Source organism: Periplaneta americana, chromosome 10, assembly GCF_040183065.1.
Source record: "Periplaneta americana isolate PAMFEO1 chromosome 10, P.americana_PAMFEO1_priV1, whole genome shotgun sequence".
Lineage (NCBI taxonomy): Eukaryota > Metazoa > Arthropoda > Insecta > Blattodea > Blattidae > Periplaneta > Periplaneta americana.
This window is the reverse complement of record NC_091126.1, coordinates 90,163,919-90,178,257: the sequence shown is the minus strand read 5'-3', so window position 1 is coordinate 90,178,257 and position 14,339 is coordinate 90,163,919. Positions and strand designations below refer to the sequence as shown.

The window sequence follows — 14,339 nt, the reverse complement described above, 5'->3', positions numbered from 1 at the left end:
TGTGATTGTACTGAGGTGAGAAAATTTTGAAAATCAGATTATGGTATGTTTATAGCAGGTGGTGAATTACTTGAAATTTAAGTGTAAGGGTATGTGTATTACTGATATAACAGTGTAGGGAAACTATTTCCAATACAGTATTTCGGAAATTATTACTGTTTGCTTCTTGATGGAAATACAAAGAGTTGTAATATAAATGACAAATATTACTTAGTTATGTAGATGGGATAGCCTAGTTAGTAAGATCTGTTGCACCAGTCTAACCCTTACAAGTAAATGTAAGATTTAGAGTCACGTTAATCATGAGTGAGGAAGTGATTATAAAAATAAATAAATAGGCCTAAGTAATTGTGGGAATAATTGAAAGGGAGTGATTGTAGGAATGATTTGAGGAGTAACTGCACGAGTGGGTGAACATTGAAGTGTTTTATGGGGAATGTGGAAATAATTGGGGAGAGATTGTAGAGAATGAGGAAGTGAGTGAGTGTTCAGGTGAGTGAATGAGAGTGAGCAAGCAGGTGCTTACATCGTGGAAGTCATTGAAGAAAGAGCAGAGGAATAATTGACTGGTTATATCAAAAGGCTATGCTATTTTCAGTTAGTTTCCAATAAAATGCGTTACGAAATTTTGAAATATTTTAAATTCTAGTGACTTATATTTAATTCTTGCAGAATTGATAATCATACTTATAATAAACATTTTTAAATTATGGTTTATTTAACGACGCTGGCAACTGCCGGGGTTAATGTTACCTACTAGAATAATGAATTATTGAAGCCTCCAATTCCAAAACTGTCTACATCCATTCTTAACTATTTTCAGGAAACGCCAAAAACTGATAACATTTTTCCTAATTGTTTGCAGTGTTCGTCATATTTGAAGCTTATTTATGGAAGGAAAGAGGGAATTTAGGCACAACATTCATTAGAAAATTGCTAGAGACATTTAGGTAGATGACGAAACTGCCATTATCTCAATTTAAAAAAAAAATGGATTTAGACAGTTTTGGAATTGGACGCATTATTCAGTATTGTAATTAGATTCATAATGTAAAGGGAAAAAAATGCACTAAGGGCAAGATATCATCAAGACTGATATGAGCACCATGCTCCCTGTGGAATTTTCTGATTAGAAAATAATATCAATATATATAATTTTATAGAAGCTTGATGGAGTTAAGCCTTTGTATGAACATAAAACTTGTCATTTTTTCATTTTTTAAAGTATTCATAGGCTAATATTTAATCTCAATCAGTTTTTCTTTCAGGAAAAATATTTCTGGAGTATTTTAGCGGATTTGGTATCAAAATATAACTATGCTATTTTTATCTGCGGAGGTAATTTGCACCCTTCGAGGGGTATGTCCCCCCAGACACCACGTAAAATATACAATGACCTGACTATTGATTTGACAAGCAAATGGTTTGTTGTTTAAGTTTCTAACCTGAGAATATGTGGGTCTAATGGTAGACAAAATCTAATTCATATTAATACGTAATAAAATTGCACTGTTACATTACTGTTGTAATGAGCTGGAAATTTGCTCTCCAGCTTCATTGACATGTCTATATAATTTTTTTATGATTGTGCTCTAGTTAGTTTAGAAATTTTCATTTGGGTGACTAATACTTCTGTACCGGTACGGTACTTATACAATTAATCATGGATTGACAATCTTCTAGACAACCTTATCAAAGTGACAAAGTGCAAAATCCCTGATATTGAAAGTATTTTTGTGATTTACCAGATATGCAGGGCTTTTTTTTTCTAGGAAAAAATGTTCAGGAACTCTAAAAATGTTCACTAAACCACACATAGTCTGTATCCTACAAGGTAAGCCTACTTATTTACCGACCTTTTCCTATCGTACATAGGCCTAACATTTCAAATTTTTAAGTATCAATAAAACACATCTTAATCTAGGCCTACACTAATCTTGTTTGAAAATGAAACTTGTCCATTTATCCACTCTGTTGACATTTTCATACTCATAGTTCTATCAACACTAGCATTCCCGACACTTCTGCTTACAGAACAACCCAATTTTCCTTTATTAATTACCAACCATTCATTTTTCTTCGCGAACTCATTTTTTTTGGTCTTCTGACCACACACTAGACTACTCACAGTCATTTTCTTGCATAAATGAACTTGGATCAGGATTATTCGATGCATTTTGGAATGTTAATGAGGGTCATGGTGATGAATCCAAGTTGGTTTTGGACAATTCTGGAGTTTTTCCATTGCCTCAGGCGATTGTCCAGCTGTGTCTGTGGTACTGTTTTCAGTTTCTTTGTAGATTGGGGCGAAAACCAGTATGTAATCTTTTTTTGCAGACATTATTCCACATGGAGCACGTTTATATTATATGTAGATACAACAACCATAACATACAGCGTCGACAGCAACCACGACAAGCGTTATACTAACTATCAATATTAAATCCATGGATATTATATATTTATCAACGAGTTAGATCTCTCTTCTAATTCGTTGATATTTATCCATGTTAAATCGATCGAACGTTTTGAACTTATTGGAAGTTAAGGATCAATATGCGACTTAGTTCTTAGTTCTGCCAAGTAAAGTGCTGATAACCGTAGAGCGAAATTCAAACACACAAAGTTTTGAAATATAAATGTTAATGAAATTATGTTCCTAAATAGCCTTTTTATAGATAAAATAATCATATACCTCCAGTGAAAAGGTACTGGAACACTGTTCTAGAACATTCTGGCTGAATAAAGCCCAGCAGATTGCATCAACAATTGAAATGCCAGAAACGTACCCCTTAGGTGCTTCATGTAGAACTACATTTAGCTCCTATAAAGTATTTTGGATTCAAGCGATGGCACTTATATTTATCTTTATGATATGAGTGTATTTAAAGGAAAGACAGCAAAAATGTGCGTACACTTTTTTTTATCTTCCAGTACGATGGGTAACATAGAAATCTAAATTTAAATATATTGGTGCTTAGCCAGTTGATGCATAACACCGTCCAATTATGAGAGTGAGTAAATGATCATGGAAGTGATTTGAAGAGGTGTATGTGGGGGAAAAAGTACTGAAATAATTGAAGGAATACGAAAGTATGTTACTGCTAGAGTTAGTGAGGAAGTTATACTGGGAATGAAAGCAGGAGTTGCTGTTGGAATAACTATGAGATTATCGGATTAAGGGAGAGATTAAATGCGAGAGAGAGGGAAGGAGGGAGGGGAAGGGGCGAGGGATATATAAAATATTGAAGAAGTGTTATGCATGTGTAATTGATTTTGACTTACAGTTTCTCGAATAATTCATAATCTGCATTTTTACAGTGTGGACTTGCTTGTCATAAGAAATGCCTTGAAACTTTGGCAATTCAGTGTGGACACAAACGCCTTCCTCGCAAGATGACGACATTTGGTGTAGATCTCGGACAGCATCTCACTGAGACTGCCACACTTGTGCCACATATAATTTGCAAGTGCATTGACGAAATAGATTCTCGTGGTAGACTGATAAAGGTATGTATCAAAGATACGTTCATAAACAAAATGCCACATATATGTCGACCAAAATAGCTAGCATTTTATTTCACAAGAAGTGGAAAATATTACATTTTATATTTACTATTGTTTCCTCTAAAAGGCATATTCTATTTCATAAACTGTATCAAGATCTGTTCAAAGATGCATCATAAAGAACCATTCCTCTAAAGAGGAAATATATAGAAATGCAACATAAAATGGAAACATGGGAGGTTGAAAGTAAAGTTTTAATGACTGTAGGGTTTTTTTATAGGGTATATAGATAAATTAAATATAATGTAGGAGTAAACGAATGTAGCAGAATTTTTCCATTCAGTTATCAAAACTCATGCTGAACAAAAAGATTTTAATTAATTGATGAACTAGTGGACTTACTCGTGTTAAATATGAAATATCTGTCCGGCTGTCAAGAATTAAATAAACGAAAAAACAAAATGCGTCACAAAGTTGAGTTATTCTTCCACATTGTAGGTGTTTAACTTGCTTCACAATACAATTGAACTTGGTTATAGCGACCATGGTTTTTGCGATACCGCGGCAACAGTGTTATTAGGAATGTTTGTTATTTGTATTGAACAAAATATGATTTATTATATTTGTAATGACACATTTTTAATAAGCAACTCGTTCATAGTGACATTTAGCAACAGTGTAAATTCTTTAAAAATTCATATTCTATGTATATTGAAGAGAGACTGTCATTAAGAGAAATTTGCAGGTAGCAGATAATATCATTGGTAAGTCCAGCAGTACTTATGTTGCAATTGCCCTGCCACCTAGCAGACGATCGGAATTCTCATTTGTTTCTCGTGTGCGCAGATCCATTATAAGTCTATCATTCAATTTTCTAGTAAATTATTAATGGGTTTTTATTTGAAGTAAAAAAAAGCACATTGAAATTTGACTTAAAAGAATCAGCAGAGAATTTTTTCAAGATGAATTGTATTACGTAGAGTAAACTGAAAAATGGTAGCATGAAGTTCGTTTTATATATGTATATATATATATATATTTTTTTTTTTCTTATTTTTATTTGCGAATTTTTTCTCACTTCAACTGCTTGGGCAGCCAAGACAGGTAGCGAATGTATAAGATAGTGTCTCATTGTTAGAGAATTATTGCAGTCCCTGCTGTAAACACATTGTTATGCGTGACTGAACCACTGAAGCAAGGTCTAATATTTTTAATATTTATCACCTTTAAATGCCAGTTTTTATAAATAGAAAAAAATTGGAAATTACTAGATGTCATGAAAATTTGTGGAAAATTAATTAGCGGTATATATAGGATGTAACAGGACCTCACCGACAAAGCTTGAATAATGATAGGTCACACAGCGAGGATAATTTTTTTAAGGAACATATCGTCGTTGTTCCTGCAATAACTCCTAAGTGCAAAAATTAAAATTGTTCAGTAGGAAGAGAAAACACATTTATTCATCCTATGGCAGCCATAGATAGGAAACTGAGAATTCTTACATTTTCGAAACAAAGAAATATAATTACATACAGGAGATTTTATTTGCTGTATCACTATTTAAGGTATTTAATAGAGCAAAAATCTGAAAATCGATAAATATGTCACACAGGAGTTATTGCAGGAACAACAACGATATACACGATGACACGTCCTTTAGGAACTATGCATCCAAAAGTTAGATGTCCAGTATTTTTTTTATAGAAATGAAATTTAATTTTTCATGCATGTTCTGACAATTTACAACAGCTGTTAAAATTACATATCCTGTTACAGTACCTCATTACATTTTTGACACCTCAGCAGCATTCATCATACAACTCTGTTAAGCATGGCAGTGTCAATTGTTGGATGGTAAGACGGGTTGGAGATGCACCAGACAGACCAATAACAACTACAGCAGTGTAACAGAAATGATAAGGACTTAAAGCGCACACTTATGCAACATACGTGATGTGAAATGTGCTCCTAGAAAGGATGCATAACTCATGAGGGACGTGTCACTGAGTATAAGTTCTTTGACAAAAAGTTACCCCCTCTGTGTGATCTATTATTCCTCAAAGTTTGTCGGTGAGGTCCTGTTACAATCTGTATTTCTACCAAACCACAACGTGTATAAAAGAAGTGAAATACCTTACCTTTATATTATACAGGAAGCCTTTCTTGTATGATCTAGAAAACAATAGATCTCCTTATTTTGGCGCATATTAAATTACTTCATTTGTGTATGTCTTTTACATATAGTAATACGAAACAAAATACAAATCTGTTGTGCGACAGCCCATGGAGGGCTAAGACCTATCAGTCAAATGCTGGCCTCATGTCCACATGTCTCAGGAGATGTGTTCCCAATCACCGCGATGCAGGATGGGCACTGGTACCATACACTGGGTGAAATTCCATGAAAAAATATCTTCCCCCATGAAGACTCGAACCAGTGTTCATTACATATTGTTAGTCTAAGACAAAATGATTTAGACCACTTGGCTGTGGCACGGGATTTTTAAATAATAGTTTTAAAAGTAAACTGTACACAGTAAGACGTTTCACAATGTGACGAAAACTGAATTGTTGTGTAAAATGCATAATGAGAATGCATGAGTCATCTTTATGACATTAACTTTTGGCGTGAATACGTTTTTACGAGGGTTGACCGCTATGCTGTAGCTCTGACCCACTTACAGTTGAAAAAAAAAATCTTACCTCATTTTTCTACATAGTCCCCTAGTAAATTGATACACTTCTCCTAGCGATGCTCCAGTGTTTCCACAGCTTTCTGGAAGAAGGGTTGTCCAACCTCTGCAACCACGGTTTATGGATTGCATTATTTCATTATTGGATAAAAATGTCTTCCCATGTAGGCGTTCTTTGAGTTTTGGGAATAGCCTGAAGTCACTGGTTGCCATATCTGGTAAATAGGGTGGATGGTCCAGCAATTCAAATCTTGCTGTTGAAATTGCAGCCATTGAAACTAAGGACTTTTGACTTGGAATATAGTCTTGTTGGAAAAGAATCTTTCACCTCAACTTGCCATGACGTTTCTCCTTGAAAGCATCATGCAATTTTTCAATTAAATTTGCATAATAAAGGCCTGTTATTGTGATTCCTTGCTGCAAATAGTCTGTCAAAATAACACCTTGAGCATTCCAAAAAACAAAGGAGAAAACCTTGCCTGCTGATGACTGCACCTTGAATTTTTTAGGGGTTGGTGAACCATTATGTTTAAACTTCGTACTGGTACTTTGAATTCTGGTTTCATGGTCATAGTGGTGGACCCTGTCTCATCCATAGTCTCATATCGTTCAAGACTTTTTTTTTTGTTTGCTCTAAAATTATTAAATGCTACTCACACAGCACTGCTCTTTGTTATTTTTGCGTTGGTGTCAACATTCGAGGTACCCACCTTGCAGTTATATTTTTTATGCCCAATTCGTTTACCAAAATATTGTGCACACTATAGTGTGAGAAGCCTGTTTACTCTATTATATCCCTGATGGTGACTCGTCGATCTTGCAGCACTAAATCATGCACTTTATTGATGTTTTCTGGTGTTGTGACAGTTTTCGAAGGGCTTCCACCATGTTCATCTTGACATGATGTTTTCCCACATTTATACATTCGACACCACCTTTCTACTATACCATAAGATTCTCTTAAGGTACCTGTCATGTCTAGGTGAATTTGAGATGGAGGCATTCCCTTCTTTTGCAGGTATTTAATCACAGCTCTTTGCTAGAGAGGCTCCATTTCTGTACAGATGCAGCACCTCTGGCCACTCAAACACATGCTACGAACAAACACGGACATGTACAGCCTTGCATCTTGGCATGTAGCCATAACACATTTCTGTCATTTGTGTGCCACAAAATAGAAATTTCAGTTCAACTAGAAATATGTCAGGGCTACAACATAGTGATCAGTTCTTATAAGTTTGGTCCAGTACTAAGATGCTATTTCAGAAAGTCGACAGACACATTTTCAGACCAGTCTTCTTGCGCCTATAATTTTTAAACTACGCAACATATTCCAATACAATCAGAATTAATCATCAATCAGCAGTTTAGAAGTTAAATTGGAAAAATTCGTGGGTGAAGTTGAGTGAAAAGAGGAAATTCACAATGTCGAGTGAGTGAGCATATAAGCAACGGATACCTTACATTTAACATCCCATCCTGAGAGACATACTTTACACATCATACTTGCGGCTGTCTTTCCAATATAGCCCATCTAGATTTTTTATTAACGGATTATTATTGACGTATTTTAGGGTTCTTAGAAGAATATTTTCCTGTCTTCTGAAAGTAATAACTCAAGAATACAATTCCAATATAGCATGAACATTTTTAATGAACTTCACGACTTCACTGCATGTGACTGATGAGAAAATATAGTGGCCACAGAATTGCTCATGGTGTAACTGTAAATTCTGTGTTGTTTCCTGATCTTGTAGAACTCGAATTTTTTTTTTTTTTTTTTTTTTTGGAGAGCTCCAAAGGTTATAATATATTACGATATCTAAATAGATCAGAAAACGTTTGTAGAGTGGTTAATTTTTATTATTTGTTTTATTACAGGGAATCTATCGAGTATCTGGGGTAAAATCTAAAGTGGAGAAATTGTTATTGACGTACTTTAGGGTTCTTAGAAGAATATTTTCCTGTCTTCTGAAAGTAATAACTCAAGAATACAATTCCAATATAGCATGAACATTTTTAATGAACTTCAACACGACTTCATTGCATGTGATTGATGAGAAAATATAGTGGCCACAGAATTGCTCATGGTGTAACTGTACATTCTGTGTTGTTTCCTGATCTTGTAGAACTAGATTTTTTTTTTTTTTTTTTTTTTTTTTTTTTTTTTGGAGAGCTCCAAAGGTTATAATATATTACGATATCTAAATAGATCAGAAAACGTTTGTAGAGTGGTTAATTTTTATTATTTGTTTTATTACAGGGAATCTATCGAGTATCTGGGGTAAAATCTAAAGTGGAGAAATTGTGTCAAGCTTTTGAGAATGGAGCCGAGTTGGTAGATTTGACTGATATTCATCCCAATGTTATTGCTAATGTTCTGAAACTATATTTACGACAATTACCTGAACCATTACTTACATTCTGTCTGTACACAGAGTTCGTAAGGTAAGGAAAAGTACAGTTTATATGTTATGTGCTTTCAATTGTATAATTTGATAGCAAGGAAGGCACACCACTTCCCATGCTTGTAACCGGGATTCGAATCCTTATGGATCCAAGTGGAATTTGCAGTGGACAAAGACTGTGTTCGGTGGTAAGTTTTCTTGGGATACTCCCCTTTTCCCAACCGGCATTCCACCATTACTTCAATAATCATCTTAATCATCATATTGTTGTTCTATCGACCATTATTGTCCACAAGAGCAACTACACTACCGGTCAAAAGTTTTTGATCAGCTATGAAAACAACTATGTACCTTATTTCAATGTACAAACACATCGGAAAAACTAAATAGACCAACAAAATAAATATTTTCTCTCTCTAGTATTATGATATGATAGAGTATTCAAAAAGAAATCCCTGTTTTAACCACAAATCCTTAGTTGTGATAGGTGATCGAAAACTTTTGACCAGTAGTGTACATAATGGAAAAGAATCTGCAGTCATGATGCGTCACTCATAGAGGAGGATAGTTGGGTAAATGACGTTCAAGTACTTGCCAAGGGGGGAATGATAGCTAGGAATTTTAATTATGCAGTGAAAGAATTTATAATATGGAAAAAGGAAATTTGGAACAAAACACGAAGATTTAGTCCACACTTGCAATATTGATGTATTGATTCAATACATTCTACATCTTGATTACACAACTTTTAACATTATATCACTTTGGAAAACGTATTATGGTCTTTCACATGTTAAATTTTATGTTACCTTAATTTAATTTACACAAGTAAGGCCAAATTTAACAGTGTTCATAAATGAGATATTAAGCATACAAAGAAATAATTTATTACAGTTGTATGAACACTTTTTGTAAAATTAAATTAAAATTAATATAATCAGTTAAAAACCAGACATGTTTCGGAGGAATGCTCCTCCATCTTCAGTGGCAATACCACGACGCTGGTACAGATGTTCGACCGTGTATCGTGGCTTAAAGGAGACTCATTTATGAACACTGTTGAATTTGGCCTTACTTGTGTAAATTCAATTATGGTGGCTAGTGAAGAAGAAAATTTGGTCAACCAGTACCACGACATGCGTCTCCAAATAGAACTGTTAAGCAGTCTCCTTTAAGCCACGATATGCGGTCGAACATCTGTACCAGCGTCGTGGTATTGCCACTGAAGATGGAGGAGCATTCCTCCGAAACATGTCTGGTTTTTAACTGATTATATTAATTTTAATCTAATTTTTCAAAAAGTGTTCATACAACTGTAATAAATTATTTCTTTGTATTCTTTGTATGTTTATGTTACCTTGTTAACATGTTTCGGCCATCATCAGAACTAGTTGTTGCTGGTCCTGGCGCCTTTTGTTTTGTTTCCTGTGGGGGTGTGTTTGTGTAGTGACACTCTTTGACTCCACATTACACTACACAAACACAACTTTCTTAAAATCAGAATGAAAGCTCTGAAAGTTTCCTAAGCAGCTACGAGAGTTCACTGTCTGGTTGAATCCCAACACGTAAAAAAATATTATCAATTTTCAGAATTATTTGTTCCAAAGTGTTGAGAAATCATGACATTCTTACTTTTAAGTTTCTTTTTATATTCTGTTGTACAGGCTATACTGTACAGTTTCTCTGTGGTTATCATGCTCAACTCTGAATCCAGTGTTCACTCGGTTTTAAAAGGAGATGAAATCCTTAGCATGGTTTCCTCTGTAAAAGAATTCAGTTCTTTATAGAAAACTCCATAAACAAATTCTCTACCAATTTTTGTCCGCATTGGATTTCGATGCTGAATAACTTTTTCAGTGTGTGTTTTTAAATCAACTACTATTGCTACTGCTATTAATACTGTTACTACTATTACTATTGCTGCTGTTTCTGCTGCTGGCACTGCCACTACAACCACAGTCCTCAAGAAGGGCCATTGTATTTCCCTGAGCTGTTCCATTCTCTAGCTTTATGAGATCCAGAAATATACAGAGAGTTCCATAATTATAGATACAAACTGCAGGGCTAACTAGAGGACAATGGAACAAGGCAAAAAGTCCTAATAAACATAGGTTCGGAAACCAATCTTTTTCGGTATATGTCAACCAGTATATCAGGTCGCGCCTGTGGCTTAAGTGCTAGTGCGCTGGTCTCCCATCCAGACGGCCTGGGTTCGATCCCCGGCCAAGTCGTGTTGGAATTTGTGATGTGCAAAGCAGACTTTGCAAAGATTTTTTTAGGTACTTCCATTTCCCTCATCGTTCCACCAACAAATTCCATCTCCCCTCTTTTCGTCTATCATCTGCAATAGTAAAAATAGGCTGGGATAAAGTAGAAGGGCTTGGGGGCTCTAGTTCCCTGGGGCTTATTAGGCTACTCATATGCAGACGGGACCTGGCTCTATCAGGAGCCGAAGTAGGATGACCTACTTGTCAGCATCAGATGATCAGGAAGGACTTGTGGCTCCGGGCCCTGAGGCTTGTCAGGCTACTCGTCCGCGAAACAGGACCTAGTTCTATCAGGGCCTTAGACAGGATAGCCCACCTATCAGCACCGGATTCATGAATGCCACCCAGGCCACCTGTTGGACAATCATTGCATATATAAGGCGCACAGTGTGCCAAAGCATACCTAAATGTGAGCACAAATCCCGAGTCCAGCCCTCATAAAGCAAGCCAATTTACAATATATATTGGCATCTTGCTGTACATTACATGCAGTGAAGGTCATGAATAAAAGGAATAAAAAAGAACCAAAGACTCAGTCGTTTTCAGAATTCCAACTTTCATATTCTTGTTTGAATAATATACAACATACAAATTTCTTAAATGTTTGCATATATTTCAAATAATATTTTATACCAAGGAGATTTTATTCTTTCATATTCTTCACATGATACATAGAAGTGCGCTTGCGCCCACATATGCACGCAAGCACACACATTATGTAAACAAGGTAATATAACAGGCTCACAAAATTCGAACAGAGGCATAAATATTATCATGCTACTGCGTACTTTCATTACTATTGCAAACATTGATTTTGAAAATAATTTTAATATCTGAAATATTCTCTCTTCATATCTATTAAAGTGGCCTATTAAATAATAAATACTTCTCCTGCAGTAGGCTGTGTGGCCTAGATCATCACCTATACATCAGCTTGTCATGCAGGTTGTCTGAGTTCGAATCCTAGTCAGGCCTGGGAATTTAATTTATAAATCCATAGTGACACTTTGGCGGACAAGATAGCATTTGGAATTTTTCTCTGGATTTCTTCAGGTTTGATATTAATATTATTTCGTCCAATCTCCATTCCATAGCAATCCCCAATCACCAGCTGGTGGCGTGCGAAGGAGACTGATCTAAGGATGACCGGGGTTGCCTGGTCAAAGCCTGATACTCAGTGAACCTTAGCATAGTGAGCTGGTGTGGGTTATGATGCGTCTAGTATCGAGGTTAGCACAACTGGGTCGTAATGATCTCGCAGTAATAACAGTAGTTAATAATAATAATAATAATAATAATAATAATAATAATAATTATAAATAATAATAATAATAATAATAATAATAATAATAATAATAATAATAATAATAATAATAATAATAAAGTAATAAACCTATGCTTTATGCCTTGGTGTTAAATCAGAAGATGCTGGTTTTTCCAAGTTCAGATTCATTTCCTAGAAAACCTAACATATTATTTTGTGGTGGACAAAGACGATTTTGGAGGCAACTTCTCATTTAATCATTCTGCAAATTCTCAGTAATGTCCATCCCAACTAAAAAGTACTTGGGCTTTCCTTTCCAGGAAAATAAAGTGGATATCCTCCGTTAAATAACAGAATGGAAATTATATTATTTCGACCTGTTATTTAATAAACTGATTGCAGATCTGAGTGACTTAAAGAAAAGTATAAATAGATTTTACTTATGCCAATAACTGTAATTAGATTTAAATTGAAATTGGTTAAATAGTGTCAATTGTAACATTTCTTCCCACTGTGCAGTAACTATATTTGACTACTGCCTACAAGGAAATTTTATTATTATGTAATATGTATTTCGCAGAATAGCAAAAGAAAGACCTTCCAACTCAACAACAGAAGTTGGAGCAGCTATTGAAGAACTGAAGGAGTTGGTGTGCAAGTTGCCAAGACATCACTACCTGACCCTGGCAATGTTGATGCAGCATCTGGAACGGGTGGCACACAATGCTGACATCAACAACATGCCTCCCAGCAACCTGGGCATTGTATTTGGACCCACCCTGCTGCGAACGGCTGAAGGAAGCGCATCACTCAACTCCTTGGTAGATACTGTGCACCAGACACGAGCCATTGAGCTCATGATCGCTAATGCCCACGACATTTTTGGATCACAAGACATCTTGTCTGCTCAAGAGTCTGCACATGCTGAAATGGGGCTCGGACTCAGACACTCGTCGTCGTTTTCTGAAAAGAGCAAGAAGACTGAAGAAAGTCGTCAGCTTCCACTGCACGTTGCAGGTATCTATTTTGCTTGAGATAGACCAATAAAACTGATTACTACAATCACCTTCTGCTGTTTATTATGTAAAGTCCTAATGTCTATGACTAACTTATAAGATACAGTATAACATTTTGTAGACTTTCCTATCAAGTATTTCATTTATTACTTGTGAAGCATGCTGTAAATAATAATATTCTGATAAAAATGTCTCTGTATAAGAATACAGTAGCGTGAAAATTAATCCAAACAACGTAATTACTTATGCAAAAACACTCAAATGGGATAAAAAAGGGATCTAAGACATACCTCAGTAATCTATGTGGCCTCCCTTGTTCCTAATAACAGCTCTGAGACGATTTGGCATGGATTCCACTAATTTCCCACAAATATTCTTCATTTCTTCATCGCGAAACCATACACCAATGAGGGCAGAAATCATCTCCTTTGTAGAACAATCCATTTTTTGCATTCTTCTTTTGCAAATTGACCACAAGTTCTCAATGGGGTTGATGTCGGGTGAGTTGCCTGGCCAGGGGAGTACCTGAATATTCTTCTTGTTGAAGAATTCTGTAGTTTTTCGAGACGTATGGCATGGTGCCAGGTCTTGTTGGAACACACCTCTGCCATCCGGGAAATGATTTTTGCAGCTGGGGTACGATTCTGGTTTCCAATAAGTGAATATATTTGTCAGAATCCATCATTCCCTTGATAGGTATTAATTCTCCAGGCCCTTCATGTGTAAAACAACCCCAAAACATTACTTTAGGGGGTTATTTGGGTGCTTGTTGGAGATGAGCTGCTTTTACTTTTTCGGATCCTTTCCGTATGTAAGAAACACGGTGGCTGTGGACCTCGAAATGAGACTCATCGGAAAAAAGTACATTCTTCCAGTCATTCACTGTCCAGTGTTGATGTAATTTTGCCCACATTAAGAGTTTTTTGCACATAACAGGGGTTAGCACTTGCTTCTTAATAGGCTTACGAGCCCTTCGTCCAGCTTCCAAAAGCCTATGCCACACTGTTGTGACGTGAATATTCGCCCCAGTGGTAGCCATTAACTCGCGGGTTAAGTCGACAGCAGTTAGTCTAGGATTTAATTTACTTTTCCTGACAATTAAACGATCATCTGCAGGTGAAGTCTTCCTTTTCCGGCCACAGTTTCCTTTTTCTTGGGGTGTGATGGATCCAGTCTCCCTG

At 35.8% G+C, this 14,339-nt stretch overlaps 1 protein-coding gene across 10 annotated transcripts in view; it reads left to right on the top strand.

Annotated features, from left to right (window-relative positions):
* Nucleotides 1-14,339, top strand: part of LOC138707878 (rho GTPase-activating protein 45-like) — a 200,512-nt gene that overhangs the window by 151,926 nt on the left and 34,247 nt on the right. For all 10 annotated transcript variants that reach the window (XM_069837891.1, XM_069837889.1, XM_069837890.1 and 7 more), the window contains 4 exons: nucleotides 1-15; nucleotides 3,322-3,510; nucleotides 8,467-8,651; nucleotides 12,723-13,159. The exon at nucleotides 1-15 is cut by the window's left edge and continues 131 nt beyond it. In XM_069837891.1, coding sequence (XP_069693992.1) covers nucleotides 1-15; nucleotides 3,322-3,510; nucleotides 8,467-8,651; nucleotides 12,723-13,159 — 826 coding nt within the window. The remainder of the gene's footprint in view (nucleotides 16-3,321; nucleotides 3,511-8,466; nucleotides 8,652-12,722; nucleotides 13,160-14,339) is intronic.